Source organism: Vombatus ursinus, unplaced genomic scaffold (genome assembly GCF_900497805.2).
Source record: "Vombatus ursinus unplaced genomic scaffold, bare-nosed wombat genome assembly UNPS02014158.1, whole genome shotgun sequence".
Classification (NCBI taxonomy): domain Eukaryota; kingdom Metazoa; phylum Chordata; class Mammalia; order Diprotodontia; family Vombatidae; genus Vombatus; species Vombatus ursinus.
Genome location: NW_020953936.1, coordinates 1,115,237 through 1,140,731, shown reverse-complemented (window position 1 = coordinate 1,140,731; position 25,495 = coordinate 1,115,237). Strand labels below are relative to the sequence as shown.

General features: G+C 37.8%; 1 protein-coding gene across 2 annotated transcripts in view; it reads right to left on the bottom strand.

Moving 5' to 3' along the window:
- Positions 1-17,389: 17,389 nt before the first annotated feature.
- The window catches only part of MELK (maternal embryonic leucine zipper kinase), a 104,949-nt gene continuing 96,843 nt past the window's right edge, over positions 17,390-25,495 (bottom strand). For both annotated transcript variants that reach the window (XM_027859072.1, XM_027859071.1), the window contains 4 exons: positions 24,213-24,306; positions 22,342-22,510; positions 19,479-19,582; positions 17,390-17,881 (listed from right to left, as the gene is read on the bottom strand). In XM_027859072.1, the coding sequence (XP_027714873.1) occupies positions 17,704-17,881; positions 19,479-19,582; positions 22,342-22,510; positions 24,213-24,306 (545 nt within the window). In that variant the 3' untranslated portion in view covers positions 17,390-17,703. The remainder of the gene's footprint in view (positions 17,882-19,478; positions 19,583-22,341; positions 22,511-24,212; positions 24,307-25,495) is intronic.

Genomic DNA, 25,495 nt, shown 5'->3' with positions numbered 1-25,495 from the left:
AGGGCCTCTTCTGCTGTGCTGTGGCTCCCTGGGATTCAGCTGCCGTGCTGAGCTGCAAGCTATTTGGTGGAGTTTGTGTTAATTCTCCATGATGAAATGCCGCCTGCCTCATGGGAACAGCCTCCAGTCTTCAGCCATTGTCAGGCCTGGCAGTTTTATCATACACACTGAGGGAAGACATAATCAATTCCCCAGTTGGCACTTTACACTGAATACCCACTTTTTCAGCTTGATAGCAGGACTAAATTAGTTATTTAGCAACTAGACCCTAATTTAAAGTGAGCAAGCGCCTTGACAAGAATCATTGTTCAAGGCCTTCCCCCCTTTGCCTTCAGATAGGAGGCCCACAAATCCCTGGAAGGTGATAAATAGACAATTAGAAAATAGATATATTTGGTTGTATCTACAAGGCTCCCCAGCACTGTCAGGCTCACAATAAAGGGGGTTCCAGTAAATTGGTGGACAATGAAAGCCAGCTGTATGACCATCACTCCTACAGACACAAAGCCATATGTGGCCATTTACAGGCCTTCCTGGAGAATAGATTGGACCAATAAGACCAGAGGGAACTAAAAATACTTGACAAAGTTGGCTGCTCTTCATTTAACAAGAATAAAATATCTAATGGAGTATAATGGGGAACATCAATCACTTCCTGCCAGGCGTCCTTTTAATACCACACTTTTTAACTATTCATCTAACTTTTCACCACCGTAAGTCAGAAGCACACACCCTCTCTTTGTGCACTGTGATCATGCTCTGTAAGTAGTAATAAATGGTGTGTGTACCTGAGGAGAGTGGCGTAAAATGAATGCCATCTCAAAAGCACACAGGAAAAGCAAGGGAGAATCTATAAGAAAAGATAAATGATGGGGCTGTTCCGTGCATTTTCAGTGACTAAAGAATACTCATTCCATAAGGGAAATTCTTGTTTTAACACTTTTTGAGAGGTGAAGTTTTTCATCCATCTATTGTATTCTCTCTGTATCTGTAGCATGTATATATGTGCAACTAGGTACATGCAAGTATGTTTGTATGCATTGTGAGAGGCGAAAAAAAAGAGAAAAGAGAGAAAGAAAGGGAGAGAAAGAGGATATAGTTTTAAAATTGTCCATTTCCTACAACATTTAGGTTGATTTATAATGTTCCAAGGTAGGACTCAATTTATCTTTGGAGAACAATTGTATTTTTCTCCATTTTCTCTGGCTATTCTGCAATACTTTCATCCTTGATAAAGACACAGAACCAGAACCTATTTACCTTTATTACCTAACTTCCCAAATTGGATTATGAAGTGAGGGAAGAGTCTAGAGTGTGCTGGTAGATGGTTAACAACCAGTTCAGAAGAAGAAAAAGTCACTGTACACAAAAAAGGTAAAAGGACCTATCTATACCAAAGTATTTATAGTAGCTCTTTTAGTGGTGGCAAATAATTGGAAATTGAAGGGATTCCCATCAATTGGGGAATAGTGAGCAAGTTGTAGTATATGAATGTAATGGAATACGATCGTGCTATAAAAAATGACCATTTGAGAAGAACCTGGAAAGACTTCCATGAACTGATGCAAAGTGAAGTGAGTAGAACCAGGAGAATGTTGTACACAGTAACAGCAATATTGTATAACGATCCCCTGTGAATGACTTAGCTATTCTCCACAATGATTCAAGACAATTCCAATGGACTCATGATGAAAAATGCTATCCACATCCAGAGAAAGAATTGACGGAGTCTGAATGCAGATCAAAACATATGATTTTTCACTTTTTCTCATTTTTTTTCTTTTGGTCTGCGTCTTCCTTCACAACATAACTAATATGGAAAAATGTCTTGCATGATTGCATATGTATAACCTATATCAAATTGCTTACCATCTCAGGGAGGGGGGAAGTAAAGGAGGGAGGGAGAAAATTTGGAACTCAAAAAATTTTTAAGTGTATGTTAAAAAATTGTCTTTATGCATAATTGGGAAAAAATAAAATATTATTTAAAAAAGAAAAGAAATGGCACAGCATGCACTATAGTAATTTTTAAAAAATTCCCCTCAAACCTGAGTCACATTTTCCATGAATACACATAGCATCACTGGGAAAGCGTGAGTACGCACAGAGAGTACTCTAGCAGAAGGATACATGTAGGGAATACACATGGCCCAGGCAACTCCCATTTCTGACACTGAAGGGCCCTGATGTCCTTTCTCTTCTTGTGGTGCCCTCACAATGATCACTCGGGGAAAAGCAGTTCAGCTGGGCCAGATCCTCTCTAAAATTCAATAGCCCACCTCCAGGATTGACTCTCTTTCCATTCTCAAATACAACTCCCTCAACTCACTTCTCAGATCTTGCTTGTTGTTTAGACAGGCTAAACTCTCCAATAAAATGGAAGAGAGGAGCTGAATGGATTAGGGGAAAAGACCAACAATAGTTTTGTGCACATAACAGAGTGGCAGGGATGACTATGTGCCTTGGCCCCTTCTGTTGAGCCATAAACTTAGGAACCTTGATGAAGGACATACATCCTCATGACTGGGGGCTTTGCCAAAGATGATAGGTAACTGAGCCAATAAAAGCTATCCCCTCAGAAAGTTATAAGGACTGAGAAGAGATGGCTGCCAGACTCATTGTTAGAATGTGGCCAGTGCTGGCTCTTCTTTGAACTTCCAGTGGGATGAGATTTTACTCGTCCTGCCAGTGCCATGTCAGATACAAGCACATGGCAGTGAAATACATGCTTATCTATATGATCCTGAGACTATACCCCAGGTCCCTGGATACCTCTTCTGCTTTGTGTTTCTTTCCCTAGGCCAGGTTACTCAAGTACCATCCTGAGAGATGGAGGCTTCCAACCTTGACAACTACATCATTATTTTGAAGGGTCTGGAGTCCCTGAGTCAGTACTGGTTTCTGAGTGGGAGATAATTCCTGGTATTATACTGCTTCTTGGAGGTAAAGATGACACTGTATTTGAGAGGACTAAGAAAGCACAAGCTTATCAGGAGATTTGGACTTTGTGTGTTGGTTGGATGGTACATATCTGAGATGAGTGCAAAATATCTTTTTCAGTAGTCCCACAAAGTGCTTTCACCTTTCAGTAAATTATAACAGATGATATATTATCATTTCATCTTTTGTCTGTTAATGCATACTTATATGACATTTGACTTTTAAGCATTTCTTTTGTAGCAGAGGTAATAAATAGCCTTAAACTATAAAACTGATCAATAAAACTAAAATCTTTTTTTTAAAAAAACTAATAACTAATAAAATCTCAGCCAACCTGGTTAAAGATAAAATGGAGAAAAATTAAATTAACAAACTAAAAAGTAAACAAAGTGAAATCACAACAGTTGGATGACATAAGATGATCCCTCTAGCAGGGTGGGAACAAGAGGCTTCCATTGTTAGATAGAAATGGTACATCCAAGATCATGTGTGCCTGTGCTCCTCAAATGTTAGCGCCATTCACAAACAAGTTGTGACTTTGCCAGAGGATAAGATCTACAATCCCAGCCCCAGTACTTTGCCTCCTCTGGTACCACAATGGGGGTTATTTAGAGAAATGCCATTTTGCCTTATCCACAGCTGGTTCTGCCCATTATTACAAGAGGTCTACACATCTGGACCTTGGCAGTCATTAATACAGTAACAAGGAACACATTAAGGACTGAGGTACCTGGCAAGTCCTCTCAGTAGGCTGACCTACAAGCTGTATAGCTGGTGAGTAAAAGAGCTCTGGGGGGTGGCCATGAGTCTGACTGAATGGACTTGAGCCTAGAAAGAACAGAACTGGATGATTATTTCCACTGTGCTGTCAGAACCAATGGAAGAGTTCACCCTTATGCTGGACTGAGTAAACAGATTGATGCTCTCATGAGAATAGTAGAGATCAGGGGCTGGTCTCATCATCAATCTGGACGTGGGATCTGTGATACTATTTTCTGATTGGTATATAACTATATTATTCCCTTCACTAAGAATAATGTAGCTACTTCTGCTTATGCTATTTGATAGATCCACTTTTGAAAGATCAGTACGGTATGATCCCTGTGGTTTATGTTGACCCTCTTCCTTCATTCCAGAGCAAGAGGTTTTCCCCTCTCTGTAAATGATACTTAATCAGGATATGGGACTGAAGTGACAATTAAATCCACTACCATTCCACAGCTACCAACAAAGTCCTTACAGAACCTTTCCTTCCTTACGGGTTCCCCTGGGCTATTATGTCTGATTGAGATACCATTTTACTGAGATTGAACTAATCACTACCACATTCACTAAATTTTCCATCTTCCATATCATTTTCAAATAATTGGCATCATTGAATGCTGGAACATACTTTTAAACAACAGCTTTGTCATCTCATCCCTAATTATTAGCATTGGTTATCCCAAAGAGACATCCTTAATCAGAGCTACCCCAAGAAGGGAGAAGACTTCCAGTCCAGTGGTTTCCCGAATCCAGCCATCAGAAAGACTTACCTGATAAGGACAATTTTTTTAACATTCCTCTCTAGCACTTCTTTATTCCATCATCTATATAGAATCTCCCAGGCTTAAAGCTTTCTGCTCCCTCAGAAAGTTCTATACAACCTGGCAAAACAGTTCAAGTCCCTTTTAATTTCTTCTGCCTTGGGATGATCCAGGCAACTCCTTCCTAGAGGGGATTTGGAGGACCAAAGGGTAAAAGAATTGGAAAGTGCTTTGTTTTCAAATGGTATTTGAGAGGTAAAATTGTCTTTTTATAATCACAGTGAACAAGATTTCATCTTAAAGAGTGGGAATCTTTTAGTTGACTTGGTGATAATCTTGAGTTCCTATATGAAGATGAAGGAAAGTCTTTATCTAATCCCCATAGAAGAAAGAGGCAATTCCTCAGTAGAAGTCTCTAAAGGGGCCAAAATTTGGCACCATTTCCACGATAAAACTTGGAGAGAGGTAGAGGTTTTGTGTGGTAAGCCAGGGAACACTGAAAGGGTGCTAGTATTGTTTGGGTTAAGCTTTTCCTCTCATGCTATTTATGTTAGGATTGTTTTAATATTATTTCAGTGGTATATAGTACCCTGGCAATTTGGAGTACCTCGCCACCAAAGAGTAAGATGTAATAAAAGCAGTAGCTGCTTTACATAGACTCATCTGGTTTCCCTTAAAGGGGAGGCAAGGTGACAATTCTTGGGATCACAATTGGTTTGGTTTCTTTGCCTCTTAAAGTATAAACAACCCAACCTATGGGGAGTTAGTGTCAGAGGTCATAGTGAAATTCCCATTGCCCTGCAGCAATGTCTTTCTGACCTAATTTGGCTTCTTACCAAGGTGAATGAAGAGGCAGAAGAGAATAATCATTTTATCAAAATTTCTATATTTTTAACCTTGGTAATCATATGCTTTTTGTGCCTTGTTATCAGTGAAGCCATTTTTATTTCATTTAATGACTCATGAACATCTCATTGCATTCTAACCCCAAGCCTAACTCACTGGACTGACCTGAGTTAGGCCTGGTCCAAAATAACTTGCCAGGGTAATTTGTCTGAAAGGCTGATTGGGCAGTACATTGTAGTCCTTAAAAAGACCATGGGGGGCAGGTAGATGGCGCAGTGGAAAGAGCACCAGCCCTGGAATCAGGAGGACCTGAGTTCAAATCTGGCCTCAGACACATAACACTTACTAGCTGTGTGACCCTGGGCAAATCACTTAATCCCAATTGCCTAAAGAGAATAAAAAAAAAAGACCATGGAATAGCCAGAAATCTTCAACTAGTTACAGAAGTGCTAGATTTCAGTGGTCAAATATACTACTCACAACCAGAGAAAAACATTTTTCTTCGTCATATGTTTAAGTTACTGCTATTAGAGAGAAACAATTTATTTGTACATGGCTAAGTATACAGTGTGGAACATTTGGAGGGAATCTAGGAATTCCTCCATGTCTCTGTCCTGGTTTTCTTAATGTCAAGTCCTATCACCATTCAGAGGGACGTTGAATTGAGTCAGTCATAAAAGTCTGGGAGCTGGGGTGGGCCCAACTCCTCCTAAGAGGACGGGAAAGTCAGTGAAAAGAGAGCCATTGCCAGGAAAGAAAGCTGAGGGAACAGGAAGGGACAAAAAGCATGATACAAGCGAAACAGAAGTGACTCCTGGAGGTGGACATGAGCTCTGGCCCTTTTGTGGGACATTTACTCTAGCCCCCTGACAAAGGATATGCACGGTAAAGAACTGGAAATTGAGGGGATGCCCACTAACTGGGGAGTGGCTGAACAAATTGTAGTATATGATTGTGATGGAATACTATTGTGCTATAAGAAATGACAAAGCACTTTACTTTTTGGGACTGATTATAATGATGGTGATAGGCTATTAATTTATGATTTATTTATAAATGCATAGTTATGACTCTTTTGTGTTTTAAAAACATTTTGTGGCAGATATAATAAATAGCTGTTCTACACCTGATATATCTGCTGCAGGTATATTTCCCTTTGGGGGAAATCCTAGACATTAGCCATAACTAAATTTTGTTGTAGAGATTTTCCCTGGAATTCTATTCCAGGGTTGGGGCATGAGAGAGGGAAAAAGACAGAAGAAAGAGAGAGGAAAAAAGTGAGAGAGAGAGGAGGAAGAGAGAAAGGGGGAAAAGAGATCTTGTGAGCATCAGGCAGTCCCCATGAAAAATCAAGATTCTGTTGTGTGCAGAGCAAGAACTTATCATGGGAAAAGGACCCTGTGGCATGGGTCCCAAAGGTCAGGTTAAACTATGATTAACGCAATGGCCAAAATGTAAGTGAAACGTGTGATGGGAGATTAGGGACAAAACCTATCACTCAAAAAATTAGAAAATACTTAATAGTGCAGGAAACTTGGGAAATCACAAGAAAGACTAGGATCTCTTGTCCAATTTCCTTTTTACAGTGAGCTGGGATGTGTGGTCCACACTTCCCCTTGTATCTTTAAGGAATTGTTCCCTGCACCCCCAGGAACCAGAAATGTGGTTATATTATGTCATAAACACCATCTCTGTTTATTGTCTCTTCATCCAGCGTTCAAGTCAGGAAGGAAGGAAAGGGAAAAAACAACAACTGAAAACTAAATTTTCTCTTCCAACTCAGGCTCAGCTGAAGGGTTTTCAAATTAAGACAAACTAATTTATCCTCCCCCAGAGAAAAGGTGAATTATAGGGTCAGTAAGTTTAGAGGCTTTTGCTTCTGCTTTTTGGAGCCAAGAAATACAAATCTCATTCCTGCTCTATGTTAAAGCATAACCCTTTAAATACTTGAAGATTGCTGTCACTCCTATCCCACCCATTCTCACCCCCAGTCTTTTCTTCTACAGGCTAAACATCTCCAGTTACTTCAAATGAGTCCTATAGCATGGTCTCAGTGTCCTTCACCATTCTCTTCTGATGCTCTCCAGCTTCTTAATGACTTTCCTAATATGTGTCACTTCTCAGTGGCATCTCTCAAACTCAAGACCTTCTCTTTTATCATAGCAAACAAACCAATATTGGCCATGTCTGACAATATGTGGCTCTTCCCATACCTGTAGTCCATCACTGCTCTACCAAGAAGACATGGTTCATCACATCAGGTGATCAACTGCACTGATCAGAATTCTAATGTCCTTCAATTTTTCTTTTACATTATTATTGTCATTGTGGTTTTTTTGGTTCTGTTTACTTCGCTCTGTATCAGTTCATCCAAGTCTTCCCAAGCTTCTCTGAATTCTTCATAATCATTATTTCTTAAGGTGCAATTACATTCCATTCTATTTAACATTATAACAAGATCTTTTTGAATTTGGTTGTCATTCCAGCTAACTTGTGTCATATGCAAATTTGACAAGTATATGATCCATGACTCAATCGAAGTCATCAATAAAAGTGTTTTTTAAGCACAGGGCTATACTACAAATCCATTAAAAGTTCTCCTTTGAAACTGATTTCAAACCTTTAATAACTACTCTTTGCACTTGGCTAATCAACCAGTGCCAGTTGCACTTAACTGTGCTCTTATCTAGCCTACATTTCTCCACCTTGTCCAAAAGAATAGAATAAGAGATTTTGTGGAATGTTTTGCCAAAATCTAGGCAAATGTTATTATCTACAGCATTCCCCTGCCTTACAACATAAAACATACAACCCAAATAGTCCATCATGCAAATAGTAAACAGAGTCCTATATGCTTGATAAAAGTCACCGCCCCAAACAAAGGTAGTTGATCACACTTGAATGAGCAAGAAGTAGCTATAGTTCTACAATTAAAATGGGTTCTCATTATTCTATGCTACTTGTCACATTCTTCTTAAAAGCAATTAGCCTATAGGAACCAACAATATCAATGCCCTGATGCCAGTGATCAGCTAAAGTAGAGAGATATAAACTAGGCCTGAAATTCCCTTTACCAATGTAGGTTGGCACCTTCTCTGCAATTTATAGTCTGAGAGGTTTGCATAGAGCCCTCAAAGGTTAAGTGAGTTGTGGTCACACAAGCCAATGTGTTAGAAGTAGAACTAAAAAGCAACCTGCTATCCACTCCACCACACTGCCTCCCCTGGCTCCCAGCTAAGGTGAGACTGCTTGTTATTTATTATGTAAAAGACTTGCAGATTTTCCCACTTGGAAACTTGCAGGATCCTGTGACCCAGAAGGACTCCTGGATCACAAAGTTAAGATTCTGTTTCCTATTTTCCAGTAGTGTGACTTGAAATGTCTTCCTGGACAGCTCCCCATTCAGGTATGAGTGTAGGGAGTCATGACTTGACTGTGTTCCCAGGACAGTGGAAACTTTTCAGGAAGAGCCTCACTGGTATGTGTCCATCCATAAGAAATCATGTAACAGCAGAAAAAAAGTAATCCTTTATTTTTTTTAAACTCTGGTACAGTGATGGAAAGAAATCACAGCATCAGAACACAGGTCAGAAGATCCACTCTCCATCAAGGTTCCTGACAGTAAGTAGTTGGAACTTTTCTCTTGATTCTGCAGTGTTGTTGGTTTTCTGTATTTTAAATTATCCTTTTTTCTGTTAACTTCTTTCTAATTCTGCATCACTGTCCTTTGTTCATTCTCCTGTTTCACTTTATAATGAGAACAGATGTAATATGAACTTAAATCCACTTGCCCTGGGTCATTGCCAGTGCTTAATAAAAGTGTATTAGTATTTGTAGTAACGATAATAACCCACAGATAATGATGTGACTAAAAACCAAAGTGTCCCCTTGGAGATTCAGCCTCCACTCATAATCTCCTTGCTTTGCTGGATTTAATGGAGACCTTGAATGTTTCAGAGAGTCATTTCCCTTTTTAAATTACCTTTATTTCACAGAGACAAACATCCTTCACTTAAGATTTCCCAGACTGCCTAATGTGCAGGTCTGTAGATAACCTTGTTCCTGTAAAACCGTAAGTTCACACTGCCTTCCTAAGACGGTACTTTGTCATTTGTGGTCCCTATATATTGAAAGAGAAGCTAAACAAGCCCTCTTCCTTCTAAAATTTTAAAACAATGAATGTATGTGTACATTAACACACACACACTCATATATACATGTAAATGTATACACATGTATATATATATATGGACATGTTATATTACTATTCTGAAAGTAAGAATCTTGGTGGTAGGCACTAGTGAACCAGTGGTGTTCGTTTGACGGCTACATCCATGGTCCTTTGCATCAAGGTGTGGTTTTTTGTTCACTATCAACAACCACTTTTGTCAGGGTTCCTGACCTGGTTGTCATTTGTATATTATTGGCATCATTCACAGTGGAGCCTCTGTCTCTGTGTCTCTCTCACTGTATCTTTGTCAACATCCGTCAGAAGCTGGAAGTTCATGACTGGTTGCTTTAGCACCAGAAAGAGAATAGGCATCAAGTTGCTTGTCTAGGCCATGCCTAGATGACTCATGACAGACACAGATCAGTTGAAGAAAGTGGGCATGCTTAACCTAGAAAAAAAGTTAGGAGAGCCATGATGGCCAGGGAAGGAACATCATCTTGAACATATAATAGATGCATATTCTTTGGCTCTAGAGGGCAGATCCTGGAACAAGGGCATAAGCTGCAAAGATGAAAATTTTGGCTTGATGCCAGGGAGAACTTCTAACAATTCTAGGCAGGGGTTCCCCCACCTCCAAGGTCTTCAAGGATGGCCACCTGGCTATGCTATAGTGAGGATTCTTTTTGGATACAGATTGGACTAGATATAACTGAGGTCCCTTCCAACTTCTGATTCTTCAGACAAACCAGAATACTCAACAAAAACAGGTAAATCAGACGAAATTTAAACCATCTTTGAATGCTTTCCCCTTCCCCAATCATTACAAAACACAATATACTCCTGAAAAGCTGAGTGCAGACTGAAGTTTTGCTAGCTGAATACTATTTTTTTCTTTTGGGTGAGGCAGTTGGGGTTGTGACTTGCCCAGAGTCACATAGCTAGTGAGTGTTATGTGTCTGAGGCCACATTTGAAGTCAGGTCCTCCTGAATACAGAGCCAGCACTCTATCCACTGCACCACCCAGCTGCCCCCAGCTGAATACTATTTTAAAGATCTAAGGGAGATATGGAAGCCAAGGGAGGGAAACAGAAATGGATTTTATGACAATTTGGCTTGGCAAGAAGGACATTTGTACTCTCTCTCTCTCTACTTCACCCCCCTCAGTTTTCAGACTAAATAAACCTATAAAGTTTTTAAGTTTTAAATTCTATTACTGTAACCCCCTGCATCCTCACCACAGTACATCCAGTCCATGTTTTGTGGGATTTTCTTTTCTCATCAAGCTGAAATCCTCAAGACCTCTCCATCATGCCCCAGAAACCTCTTCATCCTGTAAGACCACTGCAGCCATAGGATTCACACCTCAGAAGTACACTCTTCCCCTGGGGTCCCTGACTGGATGGCTACTCCCAGAACTTCCATTTAAGGAGGGTGCCCAAGACATATTTATTTCTCAACAGGTTGCACCCCCTTTTAGACTTTTCCGTGATGTCCCCACCTTTTTTCTCTTGACCCTCTTTTCAATGTCCTTTTATATATTGTCTTCCCCATTAGAATCTAAGTTCTTTGAGGGCAAGAACTGTCTTTTTGCTTGTATTTTTACTCTTAGTGCCTCGCACAGTGCCTGGAACATAGCACTTAATAAATGCTTGTTGACTATTCACAGACTTTAACAACATGTCAGAAAGCAAAGTATATAGGAAATCACACTCAATTTTTTTCTATTTAAAAAATAGTATTGCTACCTTTTGTTTTTACTCATTATTTCCCCTTAAATGTAGAGGCAGTGGGTGGTGGAGTGGATAAAGTACTGGGTCTTAGGTCAGGAAGACAAGAGTTCAAATACAGCTTTAGACATTTACTAAGTGTGTGATCCTGGGCAAATCATAACTTCTTTTTTTCCTGTTTCCTCGACTGTAAAATGGGCAACTAATAGCTTCTACATTGCAGGGTCGTTGTGAAGACCAAATGAAATATTTTGGGGGGAAAAAAAGTCCTTAGCATAGTGTCAGGTACATAGTAGGCACTATATAAATGCTTACTTCCTCCTCTCTACCTCCCCTTCCCATACACACAATTGAGTATTTCATTTTAACACAAATACTGATGGAAAGTCACCAAAATAATTTCTTACAGTGCACACTACATTCTATATCGAGTCCCACCTTCCACTGACATGAGAAAGGTATGTTATTAATTTTCCAAGACTGAAATCGTCCATTATGATTCATGATAGTTAACAACTTTTCAGCATTTACATTATTGTAGTCAGTGTATTTTGTCTTGGTTCTGCTTTCTTCTTTCCAAATCACTTCATTCAAGTATGGTCATGTTTCTCTTAATTCCTTATATTTCTCATTTATAACAGTGCAATTAATACTGCATTTTGTTCAGCCATTCTCCAATCAATGGACACTCATTATTTCTGAATTTGTGGAAGGGGAAGGAAAAAGAGATAAACATTTACATAGCACCTATATGCCAGACACTGTGCTAACTGGTTTTTCTAAAGATCTCATTTGCTACTATGAACATGGTTTTTATATAGAACATATATAAACACACACATAATATATATGTGAATATGCATATATGTGCACGTGTCAGTAACTGTCCTCCTTGGGGGTATGTTAGCCAGATCATTATATTAAAGGGTCTAAAAGCTTTGTAATGCCTCAAATAATTCCAAAACTATTTCCAGAATAGTTGGATTAATACACAATTCCACCAACAGTGTATTAGTGTGCCTATGTTCCCACAGTCCCTTGAACTTTGACTATTTCCTTTATTATTTGTCAGTTTAATGTATATCCTCCATTTTTAATGTGGCTCATAAATTTGCCTATTAAAAACACTTTATTTTTTAACAAACATGTTCTACATTGGTTGAAGTCTTGGTGAACCCAGTTTTTCACAAATAAAGGATATCATATATTAATAACAATTTACTTTTAATGGTAGAAATATTTTAGTCCAGGAACAAAATACAGTGCTTAATTGACACCAGAATTCAAATTAAAAATAGGCAGGTTATTTTTGTTTCAGTCAGCTCTAATACAGCAATATGGAATTAGATACGTCATGAACTATTTCTTTGGTTTAATGTAAGGATTGTGCTTCATTAGGAGATACAAAATAATCCACTGTCATTTTTGTTTCCATCGTATTCATTTTTGGCAGAGAATTTATTCAATCACTAGTATCTAGTTATTTACGTGAGGCAAGCCAGCAGTTTTGCATTCCCTAGAGAAGGCTCTATTAAAACTCTTAATGTGACACCACATATTTTTAGTAGACTAGAAAATAGTTAAAATTTTAATTTAAATTGAAATGACTATGTAATAGCTGGACAAATCAGTTTGAGATCCCCAGAGCTCTTAATTGTAATTCTCCATTGTTTTCTATGCATAAATTTATATTCCAAGTGTGTGTTCAGAAATATTCACTAATTTTTTCAAATGTTCCATACTCAATTTAAAACTCACTTATTTAATAATTTTTTATGGCTAACAATTTCATGATTAAACTTTAATGTTAAATATAAATAGCTGAAATAATAAGCCTATTAGAGTGTTTAAAAAAGGAAGTGTACTGCACATTAACATGAGCACAATTTAGGGAGCCATGTTTAAGAAGAAAATGCGATCAGTGAAGGAACAAAGTGGAGAGTTTTTAATGGTTTTGTTTAAAAGAAAAATGACACTTTAAAGTCAAAAGATCTGGAATCAAACCCTAGTTTTGCTATTTCACTATTTGTGTAAACATGGATATAGCACTTCTCTGCCTCAGTTTCCTAATCTGTAAAATGAAAGCATTAGCTTCGATAGTACCTAAATTTCTTTCTACTGAGGCAGCTGGTGGCGCTGTACATAGAGCACCAGGCCTGGAGTCAGGAAGACCTGAGTTCAACACCAGCCTCAGACACTGACTAGCTATGTGACTCTAAGCAAGTCACTTAATCTTGGTCCTCCTTAGTTTCCTCAACAGAAAAATAGAGATATCAGCACCTACCTCAGAGTTGGGAGGATCAAATAAGGTATTTAGAAAAAGCACTTAGCACAGTGCCTGGCCATTATAGGTATTTAATCTTAGCTTGTTGAATTGAATTGCATCCAGGTATAAAACGTCTGACAGCTCATTTTGCCCACTAGCAATACTAGCTCACCAGCACCTGTCACCAGCAACCTACCAAAGCACTGGATATTTAATTTTTTTAAATCTACCAAACTAAGTTATTTCTGTGTAAAACTAGTTTTGCTCAACTATATGTATTTTCTACATTTTTTCTTTTTTTCCACTGGAGGGAGAGAAAATAGGTTTTTAATTAAAAAAATAAAATAATTTAAATTTCCTTTTAAAAATCTAATATAAACCTGCCTAAAAATTATAGGCCCCTTAATTCAAAATCTGGTAAGGTGCTTCTTGAAGGAACTATTGCAGAGTACAGCCAAGATTGACAACTGCACTGATTGAGTCACTGGGGTAAGGTCTACTCTTTTTTCCTTGGACATTTTTTTTCCTGTTGAATAAGGTGTTAAAGTTTTGGGTAAAAAACTGGAGAATACAGGACAAGGGGCACTAAATGGATACTGCTCGATAGCCTCATCTTTTATAGGACCACAAAAAAAGACTAGGACTATAAGCTCCCAAGCTCCCCACAAAATTCTTCAACTCGGCCATATTGTGTTCCTTTTTCTCTCCATCTCAAAGGTTTCTTTCTTAGCTCCATGTGCTATATTCTGGGACATTTTGACCTATGTCTTGCCACTGGACTCCAAAGACTCTGGAGGAGAGAGTGAGGCTGACAACTTTGGGCAGCCCTGCCTCACTTAAATCCAATTCACTGGAAAATGAAGACATCACCCTCCTGATGTCACTAGTCCTCTTCCAGAACAAAGAAATCAGTAGTAGTAGCTGCCCCCTGGGGACCCAATTGGCCAGTTTAAGTTGGGCAAAGCTGCTATTTCTTCTCATTCTCCTCCTCCTCCTGTCTCTCTGTCCACATAAGAAGTCACACCCTTACATGTGGATGCTCTGTCTCTGTCTGAAAAAATATAAATTTTGATGGCTCATACTTCACAAGATATCTTGGGACTTAAGGGCTAGATTTTTTTCTTCCTTATTTATTCTATCATTATTTTTTCAAAAAGTAGAGACAAATTCTTTTGTCTCTTGTAGTTTTGTTTATGATTTATATAGCAGTCTTTGAATATAAAAATAAATAAAATATATATTGAATACAAAATATATATTATATATTCACATGAATATATATAAAATGTATATTTGAATATAAAAATATAAAAACAGTCTTTGAAAAAGCCCATTGTGATTCAAATGGAGCTACTTGACTATGCCTTTAAACCCAAATCACTCTGGCTTTCACTGATTGGCCAATAACAGATACTTGTCCAAGACTCGCTCTTTTTTTGGGCTTTGATCAAGGTAGTACAAATAGATTGTGTTCCAGACAAAAACTCTGAGGGTCTTCCCCTCCCAGACTGATTCTTTTAGGAAGGCAAACTAGGCCATCTTTTGCCCCAATTTTTATCTAGCCTTTTTAACCAATGAATAGACATTATCTCAGACAAACTGAGACCTGGGAAAGACCTTGGCTTAAAAAGGCCAAGGTCTCCCACTGTATCCTGGGCCATTACCACTCATCTTGACTTATATCTCCCAGGACATGGGACTTCACTTAGGACTCCCAGGACTCTGGAGGAGAGAGTGAGGCTGATAATTTGGCACAACAAGGCCTCACTTAAATCCAATTCACTTACAAGACAAGACATCACCCTCCTGATGTCATCAGTGCTCTTCGAGAATGAAGGACAAACAACAACAATGCTGTATTGTGGACCCCACTCCTCCCTGTCTCCACTCCACAAGTATTTCTTCCAATCTGTCATTCTTGAGGTATCCTTCCTTTTTTGTCTTCAAGAGGTCACTCTGTCTGAGAAAAGTCCTATGGCACTCCTTCCAGATTCTCCCCAATCTTTGGTCAACTGTTCTTCGTCAAATTCCTGGAAATGATGGTGTTACACTTAAAATCTCTGTTTTCTCTCAATTCAATGTCTTATTAACAACTCACTTCTATATAATCCTTTTCCTTGCCTCTACCCCAACAGAGTCGGTGCCCAAAAGTTGGCTACTAAATGATTTCTTGCATACATATTTTAAGGAGGAAAGACACATATTAATTATACTATTAACCAGTTACCAACACACTGGAGACAAGCTTCTACTGATAATCAATATTCATTGTACCCTTGAGTAAACATTTGGTTTTACCTACCATGTGTTCCTGGTAGGTAATAATTTTCTACATTCTGGAAATACTATGAATACAGAAACTGTAACAGACTTACATCTACTTACCCGAAGATGAGAAAGCAATAGTGATTTTCAAGTAGTGCTCTAAATGCCTGACAAAGGTTGGGATGTCTTCTAAACTCACTGATAAGAGCTAAGCTCAACTGCTACCCCAGCTGAATCCAATGATCCCAATTAAGGCAAAAACCAAACACGAAAACCCAGATTATAGTTTGAGCTAGGATTCCTGAGGGTTGCTACTATCTTTTTGGCTCTCAAAAAAAGGATTCTGCAGACACAAGAGGATGGGTTCAATTTAAAGCTACTTATCAGGTACATATTAACATAAGCTACATAAGTCAGTCCACAAAGTAATCTAAACAACTAGCAATATTTACAAACAGATAAGGAATATGAATTTTAAGTCTTCTTTTAAGTTAAAGCACTGGGGGAAGCAACCCAAGAAGCAAAAAACAGATTAACAACAACCCTATTCTAAAATAAATATTCCCACACATTTCCTCCCTTTACTTGCAGAATTAAGTTTTAGCTAAAAAGAAGTTACTGACTAAAATGACTAGGCCAGGCTGGATGCATTTTGTTCTTTAAAAAGGCTTTTGTTTTTGTTGATGTTGAGGATTGTGAAGAGGTGCAATGATCATGGAGGAACAGCAAGAGATACAGGAGGGATCTGGACCCAATCCCTCCTGACTCTATTCTGGAACATCCCATGATGCTTTTCAAATTACTTCAGTGTTTCCATGGATCTGTGATCTCCTCGATACGGCTACTCCTTTCAAGGATGCAGATCTGGACCCATCCAGGCCTTCTCATCCTGTATGACTCTTGCTCATCTCCTCCCACAAATGGTCCACCTCACCACGGAGATCAATGGAATAGTAATGCAATCATGCGGTTACGGTAGCAGAACCTCTAATAATGGTGATTCTAAACTCATAATGATCCTGCAGTTAACTGAAAGTGAAAAAACTCAGTTGAAAAGGAAATTAGTATAATGAAATGTTCTCTATTGCTTAGGAAAAGTAGCTACTCATTCTTCAGACAGTTCAGTCCAGTAAAAGCTATACCAGTGTAATTCTAGTGCTAACCTTCAAGGCCAATATTAAAGTTAAACATAAATATAAAGGTTAGTCAAATATTTATTCATTCCTACAAGCCTTATTATGTACCTACTATGTGTAAGGCCCTGTGGTAAGATTTAGGGAGATTATCATATTGTAATATAATATGTAAATTCATAGTTCAAACAGTACAATTGTAGACTTAACATATTTATTGATGACAATTCTATTTTATTCAACATATTGAGCATGTTGTTTAAGTCTGATAACCACAGCTGTGACTTAGTTAATGATCTCCATAAATCCTACTTAGAACAGATATAGGAAAAAATTATGCAAATTAATTCTTATCTGTTTTTCTGCCAAAGGCATACTTGATAACTGATAAAACATACCAAACATGGTCTTTACTTAAGAGTTAGAAAGACATTCAATGTTTTATTCAGATGATAATCTCAAGTACAAAAAAAGAACTATATGCTTTATTCATTAAGTTATTTTATTACAGAAAGAAACTGCACATCAAAGGCAAAGTTACAAGCTCACATTCACAAAAGGAAGTGAAAATAAGAAAGTCAACAGTTATTAATATGCAAAGGTACATGATTAAAAAAGACAGTAATGTATAACAACAGATGGGATTGCCTTAAATTCATATATAAAATGTCTTATGTTTAAAAAGAAAAAGACATTGGTTCTTACAGTAGTCCTTTTTGGATACATTTTTGGTTCCAATGGACTAAAATTCGAACTGATTAAGCCATGTTCTCAATGGAGTAGTCTAACATCCACATTTAGCCCACAGGCTATACAAACCATGCATCAATTACACCTTGCAGCTAGAAAGGATGTCTTCAACTAATCTCTTGTAAACCCAAGCATCACCCTTAAGCCTTTGCCTCCTGATACCCACCACCTCAGGTTTGCTAAGTTGGCATACTTCTAGCTCAAACTGCATTGTCACTTTGCCAAAATCTGACTGTGTTTGACACTTCAGTGTATAGCTGTGAAAAACAAGATAAGAAAGTAGTTAATAGGGAAGCCATGAATAGTCTGGATGACATATAAGACAATTCTGAGCCTTTATGAGGCTAATGGATAAAACAGACAATCATTTCACATCAAGTAATGTATTAAGGTGTACAGTTTCAAGCCAACATGGTTATTATTCACAAAGTGTGACTGGGACTTCTGCTGGAAACTGAATGAGGATAATAAGGAGGAATTAAAAAAAAAAAAGCTTTACTAGAATTCTGCCTTTCTCCAAATAAAATAGCTTCTTTTACACTGTACTGGTGGGTTTATTTTTTGCATTTTTTTTAAAATATAACCACATACCACGCTATTCTCATACAGTCTTCTGGTTTTACCCAAACAAATCTTTCAGTGGAGTTAACTTTAAATGTTATGCCACATTTACTATGGAATCAAGTGTATGAAAAGCCATTTTGTCTTGTTGCTTTGTAAATAGCTGTCCTTTGCATATTAGGATATTACTGACCGCTTAGTAGGATTTTTTTTTAACTTTTCCCCACAAAAAGGTTATGTTTATCACAACACATAATGAGAATGGTCCTTTTCTAAGGATCCACTTAGCTTCAGACAAAAAAAAAAACCTCACCATCATTCATTGGAAGATTGGTGAACTCACTTTGTGATCAGGTTAAAAAAAAATTTCAAGCAATATTTATGACACTATTTGACCTGGCATGTATTCCTAGTGTTTGCTATTACAGTGTTCATTTTGGACTAATATATAATATTTTAAGCAACAGTTGAGTTGCAAAAGGTGTAAATAGAACTTATGTAAATCAAATCATGTTTTGCAATCAATTTACACTGAAAGTGTGTGAATGCTTTATCTACATTTATGACTGAACCTCTAAAGTTCTAATTCAGTTTCTCTTAGTCCAATTTATCCCATATTCTTATGTAAAATTAACCTTCCCAATACACAACCCTCATCATGTCACTTCATTGCTCAAAAGTTTTCAATGGTTCCCTATTATCTCTGGCATAAAATCCAAATTCCTTAGCCATATATTCAAGGCCCTACATAAAGTATAGTTTCTACCTACTTTTCTAGTTTTAACCCATCCTACCCCCTTTCAATAACCCTACACTTCCATCTAACTGACCTATTCATTATTTTCCCCAGACCCTACCTATACCAGTGTTTCCTTTGCCAAGTATACATGAGAAGTAAAAAAGTCCTTCAGAGGAAGGGCAGCTGACTTTCAGGTGGGGGGATCCAAGAAAGCTCCCTAAGGTAGCTTTTGAGTTGAGCTATAAACAACAGAGCAGTGTTTCTGCAGAGCAGAAGCTGTAGAACTAAAGTATTTAAAATTAAAAGCAAAATAGAATAAACTAGAAATAAACTATGAAAAACTGCAGTTTTTTTTATAAAATGGTTTGACTTTATCACCTAATGTAACTCAAATTTATGTAATATTTTAAGGTTTATTAAGCAAGTATTATCATCCCCCATTTTCTGGATAAGGAAACTGAGACTCAGAAAAATTAGATAAGAAGTATCAGGGCTGGGATTCAAACCCAAGTGTACAGAGTCCCTTCAAACTCCATCATGAGTTTGGTACTTACCCCTTCTGCACAAAGTCAACATGCTTTTTTGGAAGGACAGAAATTATTTCAGCCAAGAGTTGATCTGGATTCACTAATCTGGTTGTGGTCACATTATAGTGAGCCTAAAAGAACCAACAGCAAACAGAGGCCTCAGTATCACCACCATTATTATCCTGTAACAATTCACATCCACTCATAACATCAGACTTGGAGATCCAAAGCTCTCCTTTCAAATACTACCATAGAAATTCCAAGGTAATATGTAGACAAGGGTAGCTTGGTGAAATCTCAAAATGTAGTTTTTGGTTTTAACATTCTCTCCTATTAAATGTATTATTTTGTTTCGTTTTATTTTTTAATCAGAAATGTTAACTCATAGGCAAGTTACCAGATCTAACCTTCCTTCCTATACTATAGTGGTAATACAAAGAAGTACTGAAATATAAACAAAAGAAAACCAAAGCAAATGGTCTGGATAATTCATAATGGTATATACCTCTTCTGGACAACTGATGGTGTCAGAGATTCAAAAATTACACAAAAGAATCTATGGTGATACTAAAAGAGCTATGTTGCATAACAGGTATTCCAGTTACATATAATAAATCCAATTATTTCTCCACAGACTTGATCATAAATTTAGAAGTGTTTATCTTCATTTCTAATTGGTATTCAATAAGAGTAGCTCCTCTTTAGTTTTAAGCTTCTATGCTCCTCACCTTCTATTACAGTTAATAATCTGACATTAAGACATATAAAAAGGTTCGCCATTTAAAGGAATCTTTATAAAATCAAGAATTTATCTGATTTTAAATTCATATGTTTACACATAAAAATAGTAACTGCTCACATTTACACAGCAGTTTATAGTTTTCAAGGGTACCTCCATATATGATTTCTCACAACAGCTCTGAAAGGTAAGTACCTCAGATATTTTTATCTCCATTTCACAGAGGATGAAACAGAGGCTCTTGCTAAGACTATAGCTAGCAAGAGTCAGAGAGAGGTAAGTCTCTGGGCTCCCAGCGTAGGGGCTTCCACTCACAGCACAGCTTCATGGAACAGTAGCCTCAGAATCAGGAGGCCTGATTTAATAAGTAAATCCCTAAAGGCTTCAGTGACTAAAAAAAGGAAAAACGAGGGGAAAAGTATTGACTATATTATACATTCAAAGCTGAATCAGTGAAGTTTTTTGTCAGAATGGTTAAATAGCAATGAATTCTGTATACAGCCATAATGGGTACAACAGGTCATCCTTGTACCACTTTTATAATTACTTTTTTAAAGTACATAAGTATCATGAACATAAATGAAGAGACATTGAAATTTGACAATCACAAGCAAGAAATTATAAATTTCTACTCCTATATTTGTGGCTCCTTTCAAAGAATGTTAGAACCACAAAAGGCCCAGGAAGTCATCTAGTTTACTCTTATTTTACAGATGAGAAAACTGAGATCCTAAGAAGGGAAATGATTTGCCTAAAGTAACCCAGGTAATTGGTAGCAGAGACTGAACTAGAAAACCAGATTCCCAGGTCAGGGGTTTCTCCTATACACCAAGCCAGATTAACACCACCTATAATCAAGTTACCTTAATTCCTCTTAGATAAGGTTGGAATTTAAGGAATTTCTACTCAAGAGAAAAAAGTATTTCATAACACCTTGGTGAGGATAAACAGAGGTGTTAATAAGTAAATCCCTAAAGGCTTCAGTGACTAATTAATTATAAGATCATATGATTTACATGCTTCAGATTAAGGTGGAGACATGAAAAGTCCTAGGGGAACCCAGTTCTCCAATAAAAATTTTAAGCACAGTACAGTTCTAAAAATGCATCATAGGAACAATGATGAAGAAAACTAAAGAAAAATAGCAGTAAGCTCCTATCTCCAGTCCAGAGCTGTCTAAGAATGTCAGAAGCCTGTAAGCATTTGGGAGAGGAGAAAGCCAGAGAGGGGACATGGGCCATGCAGAAGCAGAATGCTTGCCCTGTACTGCAGAAGCAGGACACAGAACCATGTTCATCTGGGTTACTACACAGGGAGACAGGGCTGGGCAGTAGGTCCACAAAAAAAGGCAAAATGCACACAGCACTCAGGGAACTCCAGTGCTACAGCAGAAGATGGGCCATCAGGGCACCCAATAAGCACAAGCAAAGGGCCTTGCAAGGAATCTTGTAACCAGTACAATCAATGCCATTTGACTGGGGTCTATCAGGACCACAGCAAGGGATACAACTGATTTCAGGCAGGAGACTGTGCAAGGAATAAAAAAGACTTAAGCCAAAACCCCTGTTGGGGCACCAGGAGATGGACCCAGAAGCCGGGGATTCCAGGAGCAGGTAGAACCTCACCCCAGCCACCCAAACCAAAACCATAGCAGGAAGAGCATCCAGACCATAGGGGCTAGAATCAAACAGGACCTAACATCCAAGAGTGTAGGATGGAACAGAATCTGGCCCTGGCATAAAGTTTCAATACAGAAACTGAGATACGCAATATAATTAAACAAAAGAAAATGCTAAACACAACAGAGAAATACTGTGAGTTAACAGATGACCAAGAAGCAAACAGATTAACTCTACCACATGCAAGGAAAGAAAAGAGATGAAGAAAGATGTAACAGAAAAAGAAGATATAAGAAAGGAGAAGGAAGAACTCACTATTTTTGCAAAATTGGGGTAAGCGAGAAGATGTATATGAAAGCATAAAGGAAAGACTTGGGGGAAAGAGCATCTCATAAACTCCATTCTTACCTGAACCAAAGAAAGGCTGACTTCCCCCTCCCCCCAATATGGAAATTTGGGGTAGAAATACATTAAATTCAATGGAAAATTAAACTCAATGTATATTTTCTTTGCTTTTTGAAAGTAAATTTACCCTTAGCCTTCTTGGTCCATCTCTAGAAGATCCTTTCTTCTTGTTTGGAGTGAGCATTGTAATCATTTTATCCAACCCCCTTTCAAGACTTCCAAACATCTTGGTTCCTTTTCTCTTTTGAGGACTGTCTCTATGTGCTTGATTAAGATCCAATTCCACTGAACGGCATCTTGAAAAGAAAAATTTAGCTAGAAAATTAGTTATTGACCTAACATTATTCAACATACTATCCTTTATACAAGTTTATGTCAACTTTCTGCAAAATTCTCTGTAATGGCAGACCCTCTCACTTGAAACAAAGTTTCAGCAAAACCTTTATAGTAAGACCTATTTGTTAGATTTATTCCTAAATCTAACAGCACACAAACAACATACTAAATAAGAAGAACATGGTTGTTTGTAAAGTGTTCCCAATTACACAACATTTCTGCCTGCAAAAATCCTCCTGTTAAGATGCTTCCCAACAATTTTTATTTTCTTTGTTTATTTATGTAAACTGGCATTTGGGGGGGACTTTTAGTTTACTTAAAAATTGAGTTTTGTTTGTCAAATCTGTTGGCAAAGTGTATAGACTACTGGGCCTGGAATCAGGAAGACCCGAGTACAAACCCAGCCTCTGACGCTTGCTTGCTGTTTGACCCTGGGCAAGTCACTTAACCTCTGCCTTGGTTTCTTCATCTGTAAGATGCAGATAATAATAGCATCTATGTCCAGGTTGTTGTGAGGATAAAATGAGATAATAATTATAAACCATTTAGCACAGTGCCAGGCATATAGTAAGTGCTATATAAATGTTAGCTATCATTATTATTATTAAATGTCTTTGTAATCTTGAGAGAATCAACAAAATTATCTATAGACAAACACAGTGAAGAGTAAAACGGGTCCAAAATAGTGAAAGTTATTTGTGTCTCTTCAGTATCAAGATGTGGTATTCAAAGTAGAGTTGCTGAGCAAAGAATTTAGAGCTGAAAGGAACCTCAAGGGTTCAAACTCAAACCCAGCATATTGTAGATAAGAAAACTGAGGCCCACGAAGGTTAAGAGATTCATAAGCTCACAGGGATATAGAGCTAGAGCTAAAAGGAACCTCTGCAGATTATCTAGTTTTCATTTTTTACAGGAGGGGGAAACAGAGACTCAGAGGAGTCACACAAGCATCAAAGGTAAGATTTAAATCCAGTCTTGTAATCTTCACCTCACAGAAAATGTACAACGAACTAAATCATTATTTCATAGGATCAAAGATCTGGAGTGAATCTGAGAAATAATCTAACCCAGGGGTGGGGAACCTGCAGCCTCAAGGCCACATGTGGCTTCTCTGAACTACTGGGTTTTTCCCCCTCCTTTCTGAAAAATTATGGGATTAGGTTAGAATCAGGAGTGGGGAACCTGAGACCTCGAAGCCACATGTGGCCCTTGAGGTCCTCAAGTGCAGCCCTTTGACTGAATCCAGACTTCACAGAACAAATCCGTTTTTTAAGGGCCACAGGTTCCCCACCCCTGATTCTAAACTAATCCTCCAATTTTACAGAAAGAGGGGGGGAACCCTATAGTTCAGAGAAGTGACTAACAGCTACTTTTAGTGTCAGAGCCAGGATTAGAACCCAAGGCTCTTGCCCCTATCCCAGGGTTCTTTGCATGATACACCCAGCTCCTTCATACACTAATTCAATAATGTCAGACTAGACTTAGTCCAGCAGCACTTAGAAGGATTTTGCAATCTAGAAAATAATTTAAACAGATAACAGATAAACTGATAACATATCATTGCATGTGTATATATATGTATATATAAAAAACATTATCAAGCATATGTTGTATCTGGTCACATCTCAGGTGAACTCAGCACTTAAGTAACTAAACACCTACCGTCTCTCAGGACTAACAACAGCTGTTGGTAATTCCTTTGTCCTCTCTGGGTTTGTAGTTCTAATCAGTATTTCTTCCTTGCACTGATTTCTCTCTAATGGATAAAAAAATATTACATAAAATTTAAGTTGCAGGCATATTTTGAAAATGGAAAATTTTATCAATATCTAGAATAGTTTTTTCTTGGAAATTTCATATATTATTTCTCCAAATAGAGCTCTCTTCCACTATAATTACTCAATAGAATTAGTAAAAATTTAACAATTAGTACATATTGCCATTGTTTCCCTTTCATGTTGATGGCATAGATGGAAATCAGAAAATATATAAAACCAGAGGTAATCAAGTATGGCTTTTAAGTGATGGGAACAGTGGGGAGTAGTTAGAATCTGCTCAAAGGTCTCATTCTTCCTGCCTCATGCTGCCATCAAAGCAAGGCAGGAGGTTGGAGAAGACATCTCTTATATACTTGCAAAAATTAAAGGGAAAGTAGGACCCGTTTTACAAGCAACTTTAGAAAGGTACACATTCTACAAAGCAAAGCACATTTAACCTTAAAGCACCTTTAGAGCTATGATTTCATTAGCATAAACTCCCAGTGTGAGAACTCCCTCTCCAACACTAATGACAATCCATATATGACTTGCAAAACAAGTCCTAGGGAATTGCTTAACACACCCAGAGATTAAAGAACTTGCCATGGTCATACAGCCAATAAGAGGCAGTGTGCCAGCACTGCCACGGACCGTATGCCAAACTGAGTCAATGCTTTATCTTGCTGAATATCCTTTTCAAGGTATACTTAAGTAAAATTTCTTTTGTTAGCTGTTGGCTGGTCTGTAAGTGTCTCGTTTCATTCCAATCCTGTACCTGGAGCACAAGGCTGAACTGAGCAAGGCTTGGCCTACAACGGAGGTGGGAAGGAAGGAAGTACATGCTAGTAACCAAGTGGAACCATCAGCAAACTGGGACGGAACAGCCACAGATGGAGAGGGGAAGAAGGCCGTGTGCACTCATCAGTTCCTAATAACTAATAAGGTCAACCATAACAAGAGAATGGGTAAAAGAAAAAAAAATCTAAGTATGCTTATATAATCTTTAAGAATATTTATTCATAACTTGAGTGAGATGATAAGAGAAATTAAATTATTTAATACATTTTTCTAAGTTGAATCATATGGCTCTCTTTTATATTACAATGTTTCAAAGACCACGCCAGTCTTTTTCCTGCTTTCAATTTTCACACATCTACCTAGAAGCAAAGTAGAAAAACCCTAGATTTT